At 47.9% G+C, this 20,302-nt stretch overlaps 3 protein-coding genes across 3 annotated transcripts; 1 reads left to right on the top strand and 2 right to left on the bottom strand.

Annotated features, from left to right (window-relative positions):
* Positions 1 to 4,315: 4,315 nt before the first annotated feature.
* LRP88_06538 (uncharacterized protein) lies at positions 4,316 to 6,653 on the bottom strand (the record flags this gene model as incomplete). The annotated part of the gene is made up of 3 exons (XM_083243076.1): positions 4,316 to 4,398; positions 4,952 to 5,066; positions 6,567 to 6,653. 3 exons carry the CDS (start codon positions 6,651 to 6,653, stop codon positions 4,316 to 4,318), a joined length of 285 nt encoding a protein of 94 aa, XP_083102012.1.
* A 1,083-nt stretch (positions 6,654 to 7,736) lies between these two features.
* LRP88_06539 (uncharacterized protein) lies at positions 7,737 to 8,712 on the top strand (the record flags this gene model as incomplete). Its single annotated transcript, XM_083243077.1, has 2 exons — positions 7,737 to 8,484; positions 8,663 to 8,712. 2 exons carry the CDS (start codon positions 7,737 to 7,739, stop codon positions 8,710 to 8,712), a joined length of 798 nt encoding a protein of 265 aa, XP_083102013.1.
* A 617-nt stretch (positions 8,713 to 9,329) lies between these two features.
* On the bottom strand, positions 9,330 to 11,121 carry LRP88_06540 (MFS transporter; the record flags this gene model as incomplete). Its single annotated transcript, XM_083243078.1, has 2 exons — positions 9,330 to 9,450; positions 9,761 to 11,121. 2 exons carry the CDS (start codon positions 11,119 to 11,121, stop codon positions 9,330 to 9,332), a joined length of 1,482 nt encoding a protein of 493 aa, XP_083102014.1.
* Positions 11,122 to 20,302: the final 9,181 nt, after the last annotated feature.

Consider the following 20,302-nt stretch of genomic DNA (forward strand, 5'->3'; position numbering starts at 1 on the left):
CGCTCTTTAGCGTGCCGGCGGAGCGGACCTAGGATAACTTCTGGGTTAATAGGGAAGATGCCTGACTTCTCAAACCCAACGTATATATGACAGGCCTTAAAGGCGGCTGCATACATACGATTCCACTGGTTAAGAAAGTCAAATCGAGAGATCTGCATACCGCCGGCCATCATGAAGTTTCTAAGAGCGCATTTCTGTTCATTTTTAAGGTGTTGATAGACGCCAACGTCAAGAGGTTGCAGACGATGACTCAGGTGACTTGGGAGGCGGTACGGGATGATATCAAACATCCCACAATACCATAGAAATTCAGGATCCTCATGAGCGGAAAAGGAGTCCATCAGCAGGAGCCGATACGAGGTCGGAGCCTTCTTGACTTGGTAACGAGGTTTGAGCGCATATTCCTCGTCAAACTGGGACTTTGTGATAGTCGTTGGGTAGCCAAACCACTCCTCAATAGAGGATCCGGCGAAGGTCTCGCTGGCGGCAAAGGAACAGCGGTTAAAGTGTTGCAGCCACTGGACAGCTCGATGAGAGTTATTAAAACCCGTATCAGTGAATGTGAGGACAACCCGGTCGTCAATATCAGCCCGCGTATATTCCTCTAATAACGTCTTCGCCGTGAGTATTAGGAACGAAGAAATTGACCTCCCAGCTGCACTGACGGCATCAACAGACGTCAAAGACTCCTTATTCCCGGGCTGAAAGACAGTCGTCCGTGTGTTTCGTTTCATCCGAGTAGAAAAGAGCTTAAGGCTACCATTTACCCACCCAATTTGTAAGGGGGTCTCGTCAAAGTTCCAAAGATCGCACTTTTGGATACCAAGGGTGCTCATCAGGGCGTCGAATTCCGTGAACCAATTGTCGATGTGTTGTATATCTGTCTCGGCGGCGGCACGGGTGACTTCCTGAACCTTTGGGGACTTATATTGAAGCTCTGGATGACGCTTTTTAAACCTCCGTACCCACGATACTGATACAGGAGGCTGTGGGTTGTCAAATCGGTGTCCCCGAAGGAAACTGGCGTAGTTACGGATGGAGGCTTCTGACACAGCAAAAGCGCTCCTTTCAACTGAGCGGATAAAGGTCACCAAAGCCCGTTCGACGGCCCAGTCAGCGCCGACGGAGACCCTCCTTTGGAATCAGAAGGCAGCGGTTTCCCAGCTTTCAATAGATATATATATTTCTTAGTCAGGGCGGCATTTGCGTGGTGAAGCGCGGCGGTGTCATTGATACTATATTTGCCTGGGGAGGGGTTCGCCCGAGTTGTCGGTGGCGTAGATGCCCCGGATAGATACGCATGCGCCGCGCGCGCCGCAGCAGCGCTTTCTTTGGCTGAAAATCGAGGCATATTTAATTCCAATTGAAAATAAAGTCGATCTTTAATTTGAAGCTATTCGGACTTCAATTCGTGGAGAAATGAGGTAATTACGGTGCGCAAGGCGGTTACAGCAGTGACGCAGTTACAGGTTGTGATGCCCCCTCTGTGATGAACAGAGGGGCGGCCTATTATTAGTCAGCCCCCTGGGTAGGTCTGATCCATCTTGAGAGCTTGAATCAGACTCTTGCCCTTTGTCGGGGTTCAGGTTTGTGGGGAGAAGATGTTGATCGAGGATCTTCAAGGTCTCTTCTCTGCCCACAAAGGCATCTTTCTTCCAGTGGTTGCCGAGTACGAAGCACGGCAGTTTTGAATCTCTGACGGAAACCTCTAGTGCTGCAACCGCTGGTACAATTTCGTATGTCTCTACAGTTGAGCTTCCAGTAGTCGCATCAACTGGAGACGACATTGGAAGAGACGTTGGATGAGGCGCCATGTCCACATCCTCGAACCTTGTCAAGCAGGCAGTGCTTGGACTGCGGAGTGTATCGTCTTTGAGAGCCCCAGGGATGATGTCTTCCCATAATTAGCTCCAGGATCATGGTTCGACTGTGCCAGAGCTTACAAGGCTTGTCATTCTCGGCGATCCTCTGGGGTGCACTGTGCAAAACCTCCGTGATGAGGTTCTCACATGAATTGTATAGTTAACCTCTGATCGGTAGATTGCAAATATCGGTATGATTTGACTTGCTGTCCACCGAGGTTTCGCTGTGCACTCGTAGAGCGCTAAGAGACTCTGGAACAATCTGGAGCTAGTGAGTAAAGGGAAGCAACGGCAAGGAATATACTCGACCTACCATGTGGCCTCGAGCTTTACTCCTGAACTTTGCAAACAAACCAGAATTAAGATGTGTTTCTCTGGTCTCGTACGCAGATACCACCGGGCCTTGGATGCCCAAACGCTCGAAGGATTTGCAAACCTCGATCAAGTCTGACAGTTCTGTAAGAGTCGACCAGCCTTTCACAGTTCCTCCGTTTCTGCACTTGACTAACAAGTCAAAGGACTTTTTGGCGTCGTCAATATTGCCGATGAGATGAGGTGATCCAAGAAAGATGAAACCGGACACGACATCAATGACCGGACGAAGATGGTAATACTGGTCTCGACAGAGACAGAGAGCCTTGAAAAGTCAGAAGCTGATAAACAACAAAACTCTGGACAATTGACCTTTTTGAGGACAAAGCCTCCTGAGCCATGACAAATGAAAACTATAGGGACCTTCTTGTACTGGAATGTCGTTAGTTTGTGTCTGTGACATGACATCTCGGATGGTTACCCGGGGCTTAGTGCGGTGGCTGTGCAGTGCTTCAACCAGATGGAAACCCTCCATGATCAACTGCTTTGCAACAGACTCCTGCAGGTTGGCCTTGTAGGCGTATTCCCATACAGTGATCCGACCGACGCGACCATTAACCAGGTTTTGGAGCCAGGATATGCCAGTCGAGTCCAACCAACGTGATGGTTTGTTCAACCCTACTGCCGGAATAGCCACGATGCTGCGGATGATCAGTGAGTTGAGTGAAACAGTGATGGAAGTACTTACTCCAGCTGGTTCTCCTCTCCTATCCGCCACCGAGACCCAAACACTAAATCAAGCATAGCTCACATCCACCGCAGCGTGGATAAGGATGTCGTGATCAAAAGTCCAAATTGTTGAACAGAATTGGGCAAGGCAGAATTCAAGGTTGAATGCCAGGCTGAATCTTTTCCAAGGAAACCGGGGGCAAAACCGAGACTCCCCCGATCGCCCACTGCGGAGCCTCACTGAGGCCGGGTGTTGGTGCGGCATGGTCGGTTATGCTGATGGATGGATTCGGACTCTTCAAAGCGGGGAAGACTGAGGGAGCCAATGGGCCAGCTTGAGGGATAATGTTGTGGTGTCATTGTTCTGCAGAAGTAGGGGGTCGAGTTGTGGCGTGTGATAACACGAGATCAACAACCAATTACGTTCTGAGTTGCAGAGCCTGCTTTGGTACTTGATTCCAGTGATCAGCAGCTCTACATACCGGGAACTCCCCCGAAGCTGGGCGTTGCTCGACAGATTTGAACTAATCATGCGGTCCAAGCTGTGCAGCCAACATGCAGCCTCTATGTCGTGAAGGGGGTGCTAGGCGAGTGAAGAAAACCCTAGGCAACAAGGCAAACATTAATATGTCTTCCCCTAAGAGGAGCTAGAACGAGGCAAAGGAAGAATGAAAATAATAAATAAAGCTGGTGTGTGATATTGATTTATCTTCGAAAATCTGTCTATTAGTTTAGAAAATTTACATGAACTCTTACGAATCAGTAGAAGGCTTTGCAGTAGGCAGGGTTCAACTTGTCGCCTTCGGTGTCTCATTTATTTGGGCTTGAGTTGGTGCCAGAGAGGGCACATGGCTTGGACACGCCAAGCTATGCAACCCATTGGCGACTTGAGGGCACCAATTGCTTCCAGCAAGGACAGAATTCCAAGTTGGGAAGGTCAATTGAACTTGAACTTGGCAACACAACCCTTACCTAGCACAGCCCTAGTATAAATGAGTGATGACATCGATCCAGAAAGTACTCGACTTTGAGCACACCCAATGTCCTAGTTCTCAACAGTGTGATCACAACCTGGTTGTTGGTCCAGATCAACAGTCATGGGAGTCCCAACTCCATCAAATCACGCAGCGTGGCTTTTCCACAGCGCTCTGATTGCTCACTGAGGTACGCCAAGCAGCTTCCCGTCTTTTGCTGCCCGTAATATCGCATGACTTCCGCTCAGAGAATAGAGATGACGTGAGTCTTATCAAGACAATTTTGGCATTTACGTAAAACGTGTATTCTTGATAGGGGGTTGTAATAAGGCCATTCATTGTGCAGTGCTCAACTCACTCCAAAGAAGAACCAAGGTATTGCCGTACCAATCCTCCCGCTACCCTTCAACCTAGTAGTTTCAGGATAGGAAAAATCTCTTATTTCCAGATAGTCTTTCCCGTCTCAACAGAAGTTGGCATCCCGGCTCTCGTGAGCCAGTTTCTTGCTGTATCCAGGAGAGCTAAATCGGTTCCTGAACGCAATGTTAGCGACTATAGTTATCTTGCCTGAGTAAACTCACCTGGCGTGCCCATGATTGCTACTGCGAAGGGAATCTTCTCTTCCTTCTCTGTAATTCTTGAGTGGTAGGGGATTTCTGCGACTGAGATGGTGTTAGCCGTGTATTTGGCCTTGCTTAGACTGCTTACTCGGGACGGCCAGCACAGGGGATTGGAGGACTGGTGCGATAGCTAAGGCATGAATACCGTCCTGAGGGGGTCTCTTGAATCTGAATCATCGTTAGTTCCGCATATCAGCAGCGGCAGCTGCCTCTCACGTCGGTGGTTGATCTCTATATCTCGGAGTCATGGCCTCTAGTGGGAGTATGGTGAGAGCATTGGCATGCTTCCCTGTGAGAATGGTCTGACGAAACCACTTCCTATAAGTGTCAATATTACGGAAGCCTTCATTTCTTTCCTTCTTGGAAATTGTCTTCCCAAGTTCCCTATGTAAGTTAGCAGGTTGCAGGAGCTTCAAGATGCGAGCCACCGCCAGAGAATTGTGCACTGATACACACCATTGTTTCTTGCTCAGAAGCGTGGTGTATGGAGCACAGCCAAACGCTTCGTGATACTTTGCGCGGAAATCGTCACAATTGTGGTAGACATCATAGGCGAGGGACGCTGTAGCCTGGTTTAATTAGTCCCCAACTTGGGGAAGGTTGCACCGCATAAAGTCTCACCGGGTTGATAAAGGCTGGAAGGGACATGCCATTTGCCTCTGATGGGGGCGAGTCGTTCCAAATCTGTTCAAAGGAAAGTTCCTCTAGGGAGACATTTAGTTCTTCTTGAAGCACTCCTGCAAAGTGCTTTGCTAGTTGAGCTTGGTTGTGATCAATGATGGTCCAGAAATCGGCCGCCCAGATAATGGAAGTGAATGGCTTCCCGATAAGTTAGCAAGGTACTAGAAACCTTCGAGGTACGCATCTGCGGTGGTCCGAATAAGTCAAGGTCAAGCCAGTTGGTTGCAAAGGTTTTGCATTTCTCCAGGTCCCTTGCAAGAATGCCTGGGACATCCCATGATCTATCGTAGTTAGAGAAGAGTTGAAATCTAGCAGTGAAGCTGCTCACGTCACATAAGGCACCACCCCCTTACTAGGGATAGCCCCTTGGCTCGGCCGAAGACCATAGCACCCGCACCAGAGAGCAGGTCGAGTCACGCTCCCCCAAGCTGTAAGCCACGGATATTAGTCTCCATATAAACTTCGACCCAAAACTTTCACTTACTATCTGTACCAATGGCAATGTCAAGCCAGTCGTAGGCTGCAATAGCAGACGCGCTTCCTGAGCTGCTACCGCCAGGGGACTGATATCCATCTCCGCGAGGATTCCATGGGGCTTGATAGTCAACATACTCTATGGGCTCTTCCCAATTGCCGAAAGAGTTTAGCTTGGTCTTTCCGCAGACGACTACTCCCAGGTCGAGGAGCTTGCTGATGCACTCGGCAGAGGTGTCGCGTGGTGGGTAGGTGCTGTAGAAAGCGCGGTTTCCCACTGATGTCCTGATGCCTTGGAGATGGATATTATCCTTGATGACAATTCGGAGACCAGTGAGAGGGGAGGCCTGTTTTTCTTGGAACGGGATCCGGGATGGGAGGGCGAAGCAAGAGAATTGGTCGTCTGAGCTTCGCAATGGGAAAGACTCAAACGGGTCGGAGAAGCTGGGATGTATTAGTCGATAGAAACTACGAACTTGCGTGGAGGGCCTGCTAACCTTGAGCGTGGCTTTAATGTGACCATGCAGGTTCCGTTAGAATCGTCCACCAGCTTCCAGACATGCCTGAGCTGCTGGTTGACGTAGACATACGGACCTGGGAGAAGTCCCGATAAGGAACAGACAGATGTCGTTTGGGTACCGAGTCCCTCAAGATAATCGGAGGCTTCCTTCGTGAAGGCAACAGTGTCCTGCTCGGGGCAATGAAAGACAATGTTGGCGAGGAAGCTGTTGTTAAATACGTCATCTTTGCTGTACAAACCGAGGCGGTCTTGCAGCCATTCCACGGTGATTTGGATGCTTTCGTGCTGTGGAAGCGTAACGACGGCGACGAGAGCATAGTTTGGAATTGGAAGGGCGAGATCCTTAGAAGTAAGCATGTTAAAAGAAATGAGTCCACAAAGCTGGTAGTCTCACCAAGCGTGACCGAGGCGCCATGTATCGAGTTCCCGAGATGGTAAAAACGTAGTCGTCCCGACTGCTGACTGTCCCGGACCTCGTCATGTTGCTCCTTTGCGAATGGCCGAATCGTCCTCTATCAGTCGTGTCTGATACTTGATGGAGGATGGTAGATACAAGGTCTCTAGAGATCGCACTGTCTTCGGCTGGAGATCGATGGTGATGCGAGAAGATGAGGCCTTTGGGAAGGCATTTTATCACACGCTCAGCTGATACTTAGGTGCGGGGGTCTTCCTTTGCAACAAGGCTGTGTGCCGTGTGTCCTGCACCACCCACAGGACTGGCGAGCGCTCACCCCAGTTCAGGAAAAAAGAGGCACCAGGATAAAGGCTTTAGCTTATCCTGCCCTAAATGCACCTAATAATATGTATTAAGAACACATACATATTAGATAAGATATATCTCAAGCCTGACCTCTTTGAGGATATAGCTTCTCCTATTTTTAGTATCTTATATAAGTAGATTATAATACTTTCGAGGAAATCATCTCCCTCCCTTCTTATTCCAGTGTCTCGGCTGTTTTTGACCCACGTAGTGCTGTCAAGGCTGGGTAGCAAGAAGCAAAGCGTGCCATTAAATAGCGGGGGCGGCTTTCTATGGTTGAAGATAGCAAAGGAGAGAACACATGTAGACTCTCATTCTCCACCCATCTTGCAAGAAGACTTGGCCATGTGCTCGGCCATATTTGCAACTTCAGGCTCCTATCTCTTCATTGAATATTTAGTTGCGGGTATCTCATTTTTTGCCTTTGAAGCTAAGTTCCGCCGCCGTGCTACCACACAGAACAGGTTTGCCTGAAGAAAGCGGCGTCAACTCATATGAACTTCATATCCATTAATTTACGGTCTCGTTGCCAAGTCTTCATACACGATCTATATATCCTCATGTAAAAATATTTGAAACTAATTCAACTCAATATGCTTCTTGCGTGGCCGTGAAGCCTGGGCCGCATGAGTCGGACCCAATGATGTTCCGGGCGCTTACATGCAGCAGTCGTCGGGTCAATATCAAGCTACAAGCCCCATGCATGCGTCGCGGTTCAACCCAGAATCATCTCTCGAAATCCCCCAGTTCTAGTGTCACCAACAGCTACTCCTTATTTGAGGGCGAACTCCTTCAGGCACAACTATGCGGCTACTCGACATTGAGTCTGGAACGCTGGAGGAGTTTACTGACGAAACTCGCGTGTCCTATGCTATCCTCTCGCACCGGTGGGAGGACGATGAGGTCCTATTCCAGGATATCATGCAGGGAACGGCGCCCTTGAAAAAGGGCTGGCAAAAGGTGGAAAACTTCTGCCACATCGCTGAGAAGGAAGGATTCCGCTACGTTTGGATCGATACAGCATGTATCGACAAGTCGTCCAGTACTGAGCTTTCCGAGGCCATCAATTCCATGTACCGCTGGTATCAACACGCAGACACCTGTTTCGCCTACTTGAACGACTGCAGCTACGAGGCTGTCCGCCAACCTGGGAGCACCGAGCTTCAAAAGAGCAAGTGGTTCACGCGGGGATGGACCCTCCAGGAACTCATCGCGCCGGCCGAGATGGTGTTCCTATCAGCTGAATGGAGAGAGTTTGGGGCCAAGCGCAGTCTTGCCGAAGAGATTTCTGAGATTACGAATATCGACTCGTTCTTATTTGAGATTCCAGCGTGGCTGGATAGGTGTTGCGCTGCCCAAAAGTTATCGTGGGCAGCGACGAAGGAGACGACCAGGGTCGAAGACAGGGCCTACAGTTTGATGGGGCTTTTTAACGTCAATATGCCGTTGCTCTATAGTGAAGGGGACAAGGCCTTCTTTCGCCTTCAGATGGAGATTTTGCAGTCCTCCAACGACCAGAGCATCTTCGCATGGAAGCATAACCCCGAAAAAGGTTTGCGGATCTTCTCAAGTATCCTGGCTACATCACTAGGGGATTTTGAGGGATGCCATAAAATTCGACATACGCCACGGGACACTGAAATCGCCGATGGTTCTGGCATGCCCGACTTCGCCCAGCAAGTAGTCGGCCCATTGATCAAACTCAAAGCTCTGTCGATACCATATGACAGATCGTTTACGCCAGGATCAGAAGAACATGAGCAATGCCCCCCTTGGTTGACTTCTGCCTATCGGGAGATCTTTACTCAGAGGATACTTGTGATGCCCGATCTCTGGGTGGTTTTTCTAGCGGACTGTTCGGAGGAGGATAGAACCATAGGCATCGCCTTGCAACCGAGTGGCAGCGGCTTTTGTCGATATCACCGTCCTTCACGGTTTCTATTCCCCAAAGGACTTGACTCCGGAAGTCATTCTGACCTCAAGAAAAGAACATTTTACGTTCGCTCACTCATAAACGACACTCCAATTATTGAAGAACCGACAACACTCCATCTTCGACACCTCCCAGCCGGATACGGACTGTGGGTGACGACACCTGTTTTACTGCCTAGTGGGTTATGTGATTCAATCATATACTGGCGCAATAACGAAACCCATCAAGGTTCGCTTAGAAGGGCACCACATCCTTGGACAGTGGCCATCGGGCTCGGAGGCGAGGGTATATATTTCTCACTTGGGTTCAGGACCATTTGTGACACAGACTCACTACCGCCTTTCCATCTTGAATTCTGGCACTGCACTGGTGACGATGGTTTTGAGCTCTCGGTGTTGTTCAGGAAAGGTGCGCTGAGCCAGAACCCTATGGCCTCACAAAAACCATCATCGCCGGATTTGCTACTAGGGCCGCAGGAATTCGAGCTCATGAGAGACTTTGTTGTTGTTGTGAAGGCAAGGAACGGCACTGATAACAAGATCCTGCTGAGCATCTCTGCTGAGAATGAGTGGACGGGCGATAAATCTGGCCCAAGTACCTCAGCAATGCAAGGGAAAAGGGAACCAGATGCATGATTTCGAAGCTCTTAAGCTTGGCACGCGTTATATTGAATTGAGTTCCTAACTGTTGTTCCGGAAGGTTGTGATTGACCCATCCGGAATGCTCTTCTTGTGTACGACTCCAAGCAACGCAGTGACTACCTCCTCAAAGTCTGAAACTCTCCTTCTTTCTTATCCTGCCTCCAAATTTGTATATTAAGGCTGGGATAGGAACCATGGCCAAAGAAATAAACCCGAGAACCGAGTTCCCCCAACCAACCCCTAACCGTTCATACATTGCGGGCCCGGCCAAAGGGAGGAATGCGGCAACTATGCTCCTCATGACCGAGGAGGCAGCAAGGGCACTGGCGGCGTATCGGGAGTATGCATCAACGATATAGATCTGGACAGGCAGCCAAATACCCTCGAAGCCTATGCCAAAGAGAGCAAGCCCCAGGATTGGCACTGTCCAGTGCACAGCCTGATCACTGCTCCAGCCGTACCAGAAGAACGAGATAGGAAGAAGTGCTGCAAAGTAGATACAAAAAGGAAGCCGCATTTCGGCCTCATAAATGCCTCCATTTGCTTCGGTCATGTGCCGAACTGTCTTGTCGGAAAGAAGAGAAAATGCCCACAGGCCGACGAGATATCCGAAGAGGAGAGCCAGGTAGACGACGCCAGAGATGCCGGCTGACCAATTATAGCTGCCGCGAAAGACCATGGGAATAGTATTGAAAAGCAGATAGAGACATCCGTAGACAAATGACACATAGAGAGACATCCCCAAGATAATTGTCGAGCTGAAGAGTAGCTTGATCGGTCGGATGAGGCCAGACAGGATGATACTGCTTCTTTTAGCAGCCTTTTCTCCTGCCTCTGCGTAACAGCTACACAGGTCTGGTCGGTCAAGGGTCTTGGCTAATTTCGCAGTCTTGTGTTGGATGAGCACCTCGTGGCGAGTTTCAGGATAAACAAACACCATGACCACAAGAAGCACCGAGGTGGGAATAAGAGTTATCCAGTTGGCCCAACGCCAACCTATCGTCTCGGCAATGAAACCCCCTGTGAGCGGCGCCAGCGAAGGCCCAAGAATCGGGCCCAGAATCCAGACAGTCATGGCGTTACCGCGCTCGGCAACAGGGAACAAATCGGCGATAACGGCTCCTCCCACTGTCTGCGAGGCTGACCCTCCTACTCCACACATGAAGCGGAAGAATATGAGTAGTTCGATCGAAGGAGATAGTGCGCAGCCGACGAGGAAAAGGCAAAATGCGAGGGTCGAGACCATCATGATGATCCTGCGGCCATAAATTTCGGAAAGAGGGGATAGAAACAAAGGCCCGACGGCATACCCAAGGAGGAAGATGCTCACAGGCATGGCGCTCTTCGTAATATCAGGTATTCCAAAGTCTTTCGCGATGTAACTGATGGCGGGGGCTATGATCGACGAGGCAAAGGGAGTCATGAAGGCCTGGGTAGAGAGGAGGCCGGTAATGAACCACTTGCGAGTGGGAGTGAAATTTGGAGGGTACTGGGGGTCTTGATCGCTTTCCCAGCCGACAACACCGTTTTGGAGGTCCATGAGAAACTGCTCCAGTTCGGAGTTATGTACACTCGGCCTAATGGAGCCAGCATCGTTGTTTGAAGGCGCACGCATCTCGACGCCTTCGGTGTGGCTGGTGGCACTGACAAGCTGGAAAGGTCAGGGGATGGCTTTTGTGATAGGATGTGAACTTACATCCCGAGACATGTTGGATACACACAACGGACAAAACCTTGTTGGTCTTGCAAGAACTTCTAGCTCGAGGGTTTAGGACATGTCATTCACGGTACGCCCTGTGTGACTAGGGCAGCTTGCAGACTACGCCCTGTGCTTCATTGTAAGGTGCAGGTAGAACCCAGAACATGACATGACAGGGCGCAAACTAGCGCAATATTGCCCCGTCAGGTCGGTTCTTTGGACGGTACCCAGGTCCACAAGGCGCCGTTTAACAAAATGTGGGCTCTTGCGAAAACACGCATATTCCGCCATGCTTGGCTCCTGTTATTGACTTCTTTCAGCGGGGGGTCTCCATCCATCCTAGCCGTTGTGGGCTTGATGGCTGTGAGAAGAGTGTTGGGGAGTTCAGTGTGTCGTCTCAGGTTGTCAAGGTACCGTTTCTTCCCCAACACACCTCAATTTCTCTGTAATTCCAAGAAGCTTTGTGATTCGGATTTAGTTAGTATATAAGTTCCAACTATCTAAATGTACCACTTCCAAGTTCCTTATTTAACCGAGGTCACGTCTGGTCTATTTCCCATCGGCCAACTGCTCAATGCCCTCTTTATCAACCTTCAACACTGCCCAATCTTGCATATTCTTGGCCCCGAGCTTCCGATAGAAGTTCAGAGCTCGCTGGTTGTCTTGAAGACAAACCCAATCCATCTTGGCACATCCAGCCTCCCGAGCAGCAGATGCCATGGCTTCAATCAGCATACGCCCATACCCGTGCCGCCGATACTTGGGCACAACATATAGCTCTTCTAAGCAAACCCCCGGAGCTGCTGTCCACGTGGAATAGTTATGCAGATAGACCAAAAGCCCGGCAGCTTCACCCTCTGGTGAATAGATGAGTAGCACCCAGGCGAATCGTGTTGGAGATACAGGACCGTCTGCCGAGGGTGGCTCAAAGTGCAAGGTTTGGGCAAGGCGGTCTTCTGTGGCGGCGACAGTGGCGCCGGGAGCTTGCTCCTCTGCGGCCTCTTTGATGAAACGTAGGATGAGCGGGACATCTACAAGGCAATTTCAGTACTTCAAGAACCATCTTTAGTGTTGATAAGAGTACCTTGTACACCGGCGTAGCGGATTGACGGCGAGTCTGATGACATGTTGTGAACCTGGTGACAGAAGGGGTATTGTGGTCAATGAGAACAGTTCACTTCTCGTCAACACTACGAGAGTAGAATATGCACCGTCAAACTTGATGAACTTGATGGCACTGGCTCCTTATTTATTACGTGCCTGCTCTTCTCAAGACAATGAAGTTACTTGTAGCTGTGCGCCCTTGACGTAACCCTCCACACCTATCAATGGTGGACCCACTTGTAGTTGTGCGCCTTTGACACATCTGATGTCAATTATCTTCGTTGATAAGACCCAATATCATGTGTTAAGAAAGGAGGTCTGGCTGATACATAATATTATAGATTGTAATAATACTTGAGATCTTATTTCTTCATTTACCTATAACGTACATGATAAGCGAGTTGGCCAGGCAAGCGAGTTGGCCAAAAATCCCTCACCTAGTATCTTCTCGATTTGATTAATTGATTCTTAACCACCTAGCATGTCATCTATGAATTATGAGGCTAGAATGCTTCTTGCCCTTCAGGCTTATTAAAATCAACTAAAACTTAGCTTCTGATAAGCTACAAAGATCTATAAGGTTAATTATAATACTCTTATTAATCGCCATAAAGGGATCTAATCTCAATGCGATATTATTAATAAATCGCGTTGATTATTTAATCTAGAGGAATAGATTATTATTTAGTTTATTCTTAACCTAGATTTATAAGGATTTCTCTCTTAGCTTTATAATATTAAAGAAATAATTAATTAATTATTTATTAATTGCGATATATTACTAGTTAGTATATATTAGGCTTTAAACTTTATTAAGTAATACCTAGAGATTAAGATATATTTTTTTTATAAATATAATTACTAGAGAGCTAAGTATAAAAATCTAGTTATTATTTATAATTAGTTTATGCTTATAATAAATATAATTATAAAGTATAATATTTAACTAAATAATATTTATAATATTAATAAGACTAGCTTTATAATAAGTATAATTTAGAGCAGAATAGTTATTATAAGTATAAAAAGGCATAAAAAGCTAAAATTAATATAGCCTAGAAACTAAGAATAAATTATAATTATTTAGGTAATTAATATAAATAGCTAAGCGATCCCGTTATTTATTATTAGTGCGGGCTAATATTACCTTACTAACTAGTACTAAGATAATAACCTCCCGGGTAATTAGGCTATTATAATAACTTAAAATAGCTAAATTAATAATAAGACTAGCCTTAAATAGCTTAAGCACTTTAATTAATATATAGCTAAGTAATTAAATAATTACTATTATTTTTTAATCCTTAATAGCTATAAAAGTTATTACTTAATTAAATTTAAGAGATATTATAAAAAGAAAAAAATTATTAGGCTTTATATACTACCTTATTTATCTTATTTACTTTAGCCCCTTAATATTAAATACTTTAATATACTTAAGAATACTTATAGCTAAGAAATAAAGCTTTTAATTAAATACTTTATAACCTATGTTTTAAAGACTAAGTTCTTCTTAGCCTTTTATGCCGCATTTTAGGCTACTATAATAAAAAAGAATATTAAGTTAGCCTTTAGAGGGGCTAGCCTTATTCCTCTTAACCTAGAAAGTATAATCTTAAAGCTTAATATATAGCTATAAACTCTAATATTAGCTAAGGAGGTAGCTAAATTATTAACCCCTTGGGTTTTAAAGACCCTAAAGATTATATTTAAGGCTTAATCTTAGTCTAAATACCTTAAGAGATAAATTATAAGGCATAAAAGTAGCTCCCTAGAGTTAATTCTAGAAGCTATATAGTCTTCTTTTAAGGAAATAAAAATAGTTATATATAAGGTTGCCTTATTAAAGGCTAAGGTTAAAGACCTTAAATAGGCGAATAAGATACTAAGTTAGCGCTAGAGGGCAAAAAAAACCTAGCTATAAAAAAGAGGGATTATAATAATAGAAAAAGGAAGGTAGGTAATTAATTAAATAGATATTAATGCGTAGGTAGTAGTGAAATTATTAAGAAGTGGTAATTAAGGAAGATCAGCGTAACTAAGGGTTTAGTATTATAGTATCTATAATAAGCCTAGTTATAATATAAAAATATATTAGGTAGTAATTAAGATATCTAAGGAAGAGTATAGTAAGTAGTTTTAATTAATTAAATAGTTTATTATATTTTTATTGCGATTTCTAACTAGAAGGTTAAGAAAAATAGCTAACTCGCTTGCCTGGCTAACTCGCTTATTATGTATGTTAGTTCTTCTTGCATCTTATTACTTGCCTTTAGGGAAGGATAAACTAATACCTTACGCTTTACTAGCGTCGGGTTTTTTCCTTCATCCGCTTGCTCAGGCCCTCACACGTTGAATTGCTTTCCCGTAGATGGCAGCGCGCCATCCCGAGCTCTTCTTCGTTATTGTCTCTGTCTTAAGATAAATTGTGCTCTCTCATTACCCTACAGATGGAAGAAACCAATGAAAGCCAGCATCGCACCGGTGATGAGCACGCTGCGCCGTCCCAGTCATCCTGGACCACATTATTGCCTGATCTTGCAGGCTCTTTGGGGCCGAGCCCCCCTTCCAGCCCTGGCAATGGCAGTTTGCCCCCCAAGATTGGCGCGAGGTTCACTATCCAAACCGTCAAGATCCTTCGGGATTGGTTTAGTTCACATATCCAAGCGCCGTATCCCAGTGAAGAAGAAAAGATGCAGTTGCAACAGAGGACGGGACTAGGCCAGACGCAGATTGAGAATTGGCTTGCGAATGCCCGGCGGAGACACAAGATCCAGGCCGCCAAGTCGGATAGGCCACAAAGCAGCGGGCCTCGATCAGTACCCATCGACATTCCGAGAGCTTCCACACCGTGCGTGTCTAATGGGAGCAGTGTTCAGATGAATCCGATGCAGCGTTGGGTAGATTCGCCCCCAGAAGACGAGGCGGCTTCAATTACGGCTATTGCTCGGGCTCTTTCCTTGGAATCAAGTCCTAGTCAGCATGATGTGCTCTACTTGAACAAGATTCCTGGACAGTCCTCGGCAAGTAGCGCTGGTGCCTCGACAAACGACTCATCCACCTCTGCTTCATCCCACATCTCTGTCACTTTTGGCTCATCTCTGTGAATGACCTCGCGAGGTCGGCGTCGTCGCAAGAAAGGTTGCCTTGGGAGAAACCGTCTACCAGCGCCCCTCAAGACGTTTCAATGCACATTCTGCACTGAGACATTTGCAAGGCGATACGATTGGCAGCGCCATGAGAAAACATACCATCTCTCTCTGGAGCGATGGGTCTGCACTCCAGACGGATGCCGAGTTCTAGAACCCGAAAGCAATCAGATCTGCTGCGTCTTCTGCGGCGAAACTGACCCAGATGATGATCATATCCGTCATCACAACTACTCCATCTGCGAGGCAAAGACTCTGGGCGAACGAACTTTTTATAGAAAGGATCATCTCGTCCAACATCTACGGCTGGTACATGATGCTGAATATCTTGGCTGGTGCATGTCTCACTGGAAGTCGGAGTGCAACAGTATCAAGTCACGATGTGGGCTCTGTGGCATTGTGATGGACAGTTGGCATACCCGCCAAGACCACCTAGCTGAGCATTTCCGAATGGGAGAGACGATGGCTGGCTGGAAGGGTGATTGGGGACTTGAAGATGCGGTTCTAAGGCTGGTGCAAAACTCGATGCCCCCTTGTCAGTGGCTCCCTTTTCCTTCTGTCTATCGTGGCTAACAGATGGGTCTCAAGACCTAATCAGCGAGGAGCGTAACTCGCCATTCCCATTCTCGGCTACTGCTTCTCCTATCGAATCTCCTCCGAGTGCTTACGAGCTCATCAAACTCGAGGTTTCCTACTTTATAATCAACTACCAAGACAAAAACGGCTGCCAACCTACAGACATCCAATCCCAGCTGGAGGCTTGCCGTGTCATCTTTGCAAGTGAAATCTCGTCAGACAAAGGGGTCACACCTCCTCAGTCATGGCTACGAGATCTCATAATGTCCTCCGAAACTATCGCACAGCAAGCCCGATATGGGCCACTCCGCTCGCCATCTGAGAACCGGTTAGCAACTCTCAAGATCAATGGGAAAGACCACTTGTTTCAGCACTGCCCCATGGAGCAGTTGCTCCAGGGGTATATTTCTACTACTGGCTTAGACGCAAGCGACGAGGACCTGCAAAGCGAGGCCTGCCGTATCATACTTGATGCCGAAAGAGCTTCGACCACCCCGTGCAATGTTTTTGCCAACTGGGTACTGAGGCACGCCAGGTCTTCGACCGATTGGCTCTGTAGCTTTCGTCAACGAACTTTCAGCACGCGGGACAGGTACACCACGAACATAGCTACTGGTGAGCGTCTCATCCACGAATTGAAGATGGATCCGAATGCTATCGAAGGTGACTCCGGAACTGTTGGCGGGAACTCAGGTGCAGCGCACATGCAAGACCTATACGAGGATGGAATTGGAGGATCCCGACTTGCCCACGCGCAAGGCGACCTCGTTGAACAGATAGAAATGTCGCTCCCTTGGTCTCCGAATCTTTCTTGCCGGCAGCAGATTCACCCCGCCGAGCCCTGGCTTCCGCCGGACGTTGCCGGCAGCAACGTTAGCAAAGACTTGCTAGACCAACCTACCTCTCCCAACGGGCAAAGTCCCGAGTTTTCCTTCGCACCTCAAGCACCAGCAATGCAAAGTGACGAGAGGAATCATCCAGCCCTCTTCCTCTCCAACGACACAAACCCCTACAACCGCCTCGCACGAGAACTTGGCCGGTTCGTCAAGTCGACTACTTCCCCCAATAATCCATTTCAACATGCCCCCACAGACGAGGAGTTACAGCACCAGGCCCGATGTATTCTTTACGATGAGTGAGCTAGGTTGATATTCTTAACCTCTTCCTCTCTAACATCTGCTTTAGTGATGACCCGTGGAACCAAACAGCCGCAGACAATGCGGAATGGCTGTTGCGGTTCAAACTCGATGTCGGTTTGATCTAGCAGGTAGTGTCGAGATGGGATCATTCTTCGGAGCAATGGCATGAAGCGATGAGTTATTAACTGGCAGTGTTGGTCACGAGTTTATTCGACTGCTTTTTCGGTGTTGGTTGTTCAGAGGATCAGAGGCTGTGCTGAATGACAGGGACAAGGTAACTAGCACAACCTCTCATGTGAGTAGATGAAGGTTTGCATAAATGCTTTCAGATGCTATGACTTCAGCGTACATATAAATCCTTTGAAACATTGCTGTCATGCCGCTATTGGGTGGGTTCAACGGTGGAAGGAATGTCCAATTATTTTTGGCTCGTGCCAAGTAGATACCAACCAACACTGTGGATAGGGTGATTTCATCGTTGCATGATGGGTTGTGAACAGCCTCGAGGGATTGATCCATCACTTCAGTCACGAAGTATAAATGTCTGAAATGTTCGAGTAGACTTAGCTCTTCTTTCAAAGCCAAAACAAGCACGATCCTCCCTGAAACTTCTACTCTGCCTGTTTTGTCCACTGCTTCTACGAGCCCCAGTGCACACTTCTCTGCAATGAAGCTCTCCACCTTCTGTCTCCTTGCATACCACGCGATATGCGCCATTTCCCTACCCACATCAAGCGCACAAGCCGAGTGCGGAGAGCTCGGCGTCATGGACTGGATCAACGTGGAAATCCCAGATACCGTCAACCGCATCAACCTCCGTACATGCAAGGAACACCCAGCCACCCTGACCAGCCTCAAGCAGAGGGACAACACCTTGCAAGAACGACGATGCATTCCCCCGGGCAAGAAACAAAAGTGGGGATGCGATCAGGAGACTGGATACTGCTGGATGAATTGTGGTAAAGTTAAAAAGGGCGAGTGGTGCTGGGAGGCCTTTGAGCATGGGACTGGAGCTTGGTCGAGCTGCAGGACGGATCTTGATTGCTTTAGAAATACGGAACGGGGGGCGCGGTGCTCGATTAGTGATTGCGAGAGCTGTGGATGCGGCTGTTGAGTCTTGAATCTGGATGACGGCCAAGTCCCTAATGGGCGTGATGTATGGTGATCCTGCGGTGATTGGTGGTGGGTTGTGGGTCATCCTTTGTTACGTGCATCCGAGGACTTCAGGCCGTGACACTACCAGTTTGGGGGTTAAGGTTGCCGTCTACCCGCGGCACTAATCAAACACAGACTATTCATAATACCCGTTGGATCATGTGGGGCTAGGGCCCCAGGCGATCCAACCTAGCAAGCTAGTCTTAAAGCCAAATGCAGTGGTACTTTACTGCCCCTGCATGCCTGCCCGGCCCATGAACCCTCTAAAGACAAGTGGACATGAATATGCTAACACAAGGCAACTTCTTTGCCTGATGCCCATCTAGAGACCGCAGTTCAGGGTTTCATAGCTCATCTGAACAGAATTTGGGTAACAGTAACCTGTTGGACCGTTTTCCCGTCTCGGGATCATACCATCCGTATCTTGCCCGCCAAGCCTCGCTAGCGAGCTACAGCGTGCATCTCATTTCATACCACACTCAAGTGGACAAGAAATGCCACTCTGCGTGAGGCTGGTAGCTTTTGCTTGGATATCGTGCTGTCATGTTTGTTTCATTTGGGAATCACAGGGCTGGACCTTGGCTGCTCGTATCCCATCCTTCGATCCCACTTCAGCCTGGCCCAAAGAAAAGCGCCTCGGAAAACTCTTTCGACCTCGGCCCAGATTTGGTCATGCGAGCTGGATCGTCAGTTCGGCTCTAAGGGGGGCCTTTTTTTTGTCGGGGCCGGCTACTGGTACGCTCTTGGTTGCAACGCCTCACATTAAGCAACTGACGCTTGCGCAAGCTGGGAATCATGTCCCATTCTTCCGGTCACTCTCTTTTCCATTTACCTCCTTTACACTGACCAAGTCATCCATTACTAATCATCCGTCTTTGGCTACTTGGCCTCGACATGGCATGGCTCCTTTGCCTTGTCAAGCCGGGTGAAGCCGCCAAGGTCTCTGCCTAGTACCATTGCTGCGAGAGAATATAGCTATGGGAGGTTTACGGTTTTATATGGTGCGTCTCACTGCTCACCAATAGGTCCACCTCCTTCTCACTACTTTCTTTCTTCGGCTTATAGTGATGTTAAGGGACTCGATAAACAAGGGTAGGGGAGGCGTATGGAGGGGGGCTCACAAGCAAGCTGGAAACCAATGAGCAACCAACGCTCAGGGCCCGGCGATCGCCTGACATACGTCGAATTTCAGAATCGTTTGGCTGGCTTTGGCGTAAACAGCTTGAAGTATCTGGATTTGATATCACCTGTGGATGACATGGACGAGGCTTACCCAAAGTTGGAAAACGTAAACGACACAATCTTCAGAAAGACGAAGTACAAGGGTTAATTTGACGCGAACGATCAAGACAGAAGCCGCTGCATTTACTGGGTTGGCATGCTGCATTAGCAGCTGACCGAGTATCGTCAGCGTCCCAATAACGTTCTCACTATCAAGATTGCAACACTCCGCAGAGAGGGTGCATACGACTCTGTTGCGGCGACGCTCAGGCAGCCGACTCCGAACCGGAACGGAGTCGGCCTGGACGAGGCAACCATCATCACACACGAAAAAGGCCGTGCTACCCGAGGGTTTCACGTATAGGGAGGTCAATGTCGCCCAGACCTTTCTTAACAATCTCAACCAAATTGGACAGCCTTTGCAAGAGCTGAGAGACAAGGGGATTAACAACAGAGCGGATCTGATGAATTGGGCGAGTGAGAAGATGGGCAGTTAGTGACATGATGCACGTCTAAGCTAACAAGAATCTCCTTAATGCGATAGAGGGCCTCACCCGGTCTCTCCCCCGTATTTTCATTAGCGCATTTTGGGTTTTAGGGAGAAACATTATCGATCTCTTGTCATGATCAACGTCAGATTGTTGAGAGATATACTGTAGCAATGAAGAACGGGAACTTCCGAGGGCTTATTTAGCGTACATCCACAGTTACATTACTACCGTATCTCCTCTGCTGTGCTAAGACTACAGCAGG

Source organism: Fusarium phalaenopsidis (genome assembly GCF_050370095.1).
Source record: "Fusarium phalaenopsidis strain FUZ10S chromosome Unknown contig_32296, whole genome shotgun sequence".
Taxonomy (NCBI): Eukaryota; Fungi; Ascomycota; class Sordariomycetes; order Hypocreales; family Nectriaceae; genus Fusarium; species Fusarium phalaenopsidis.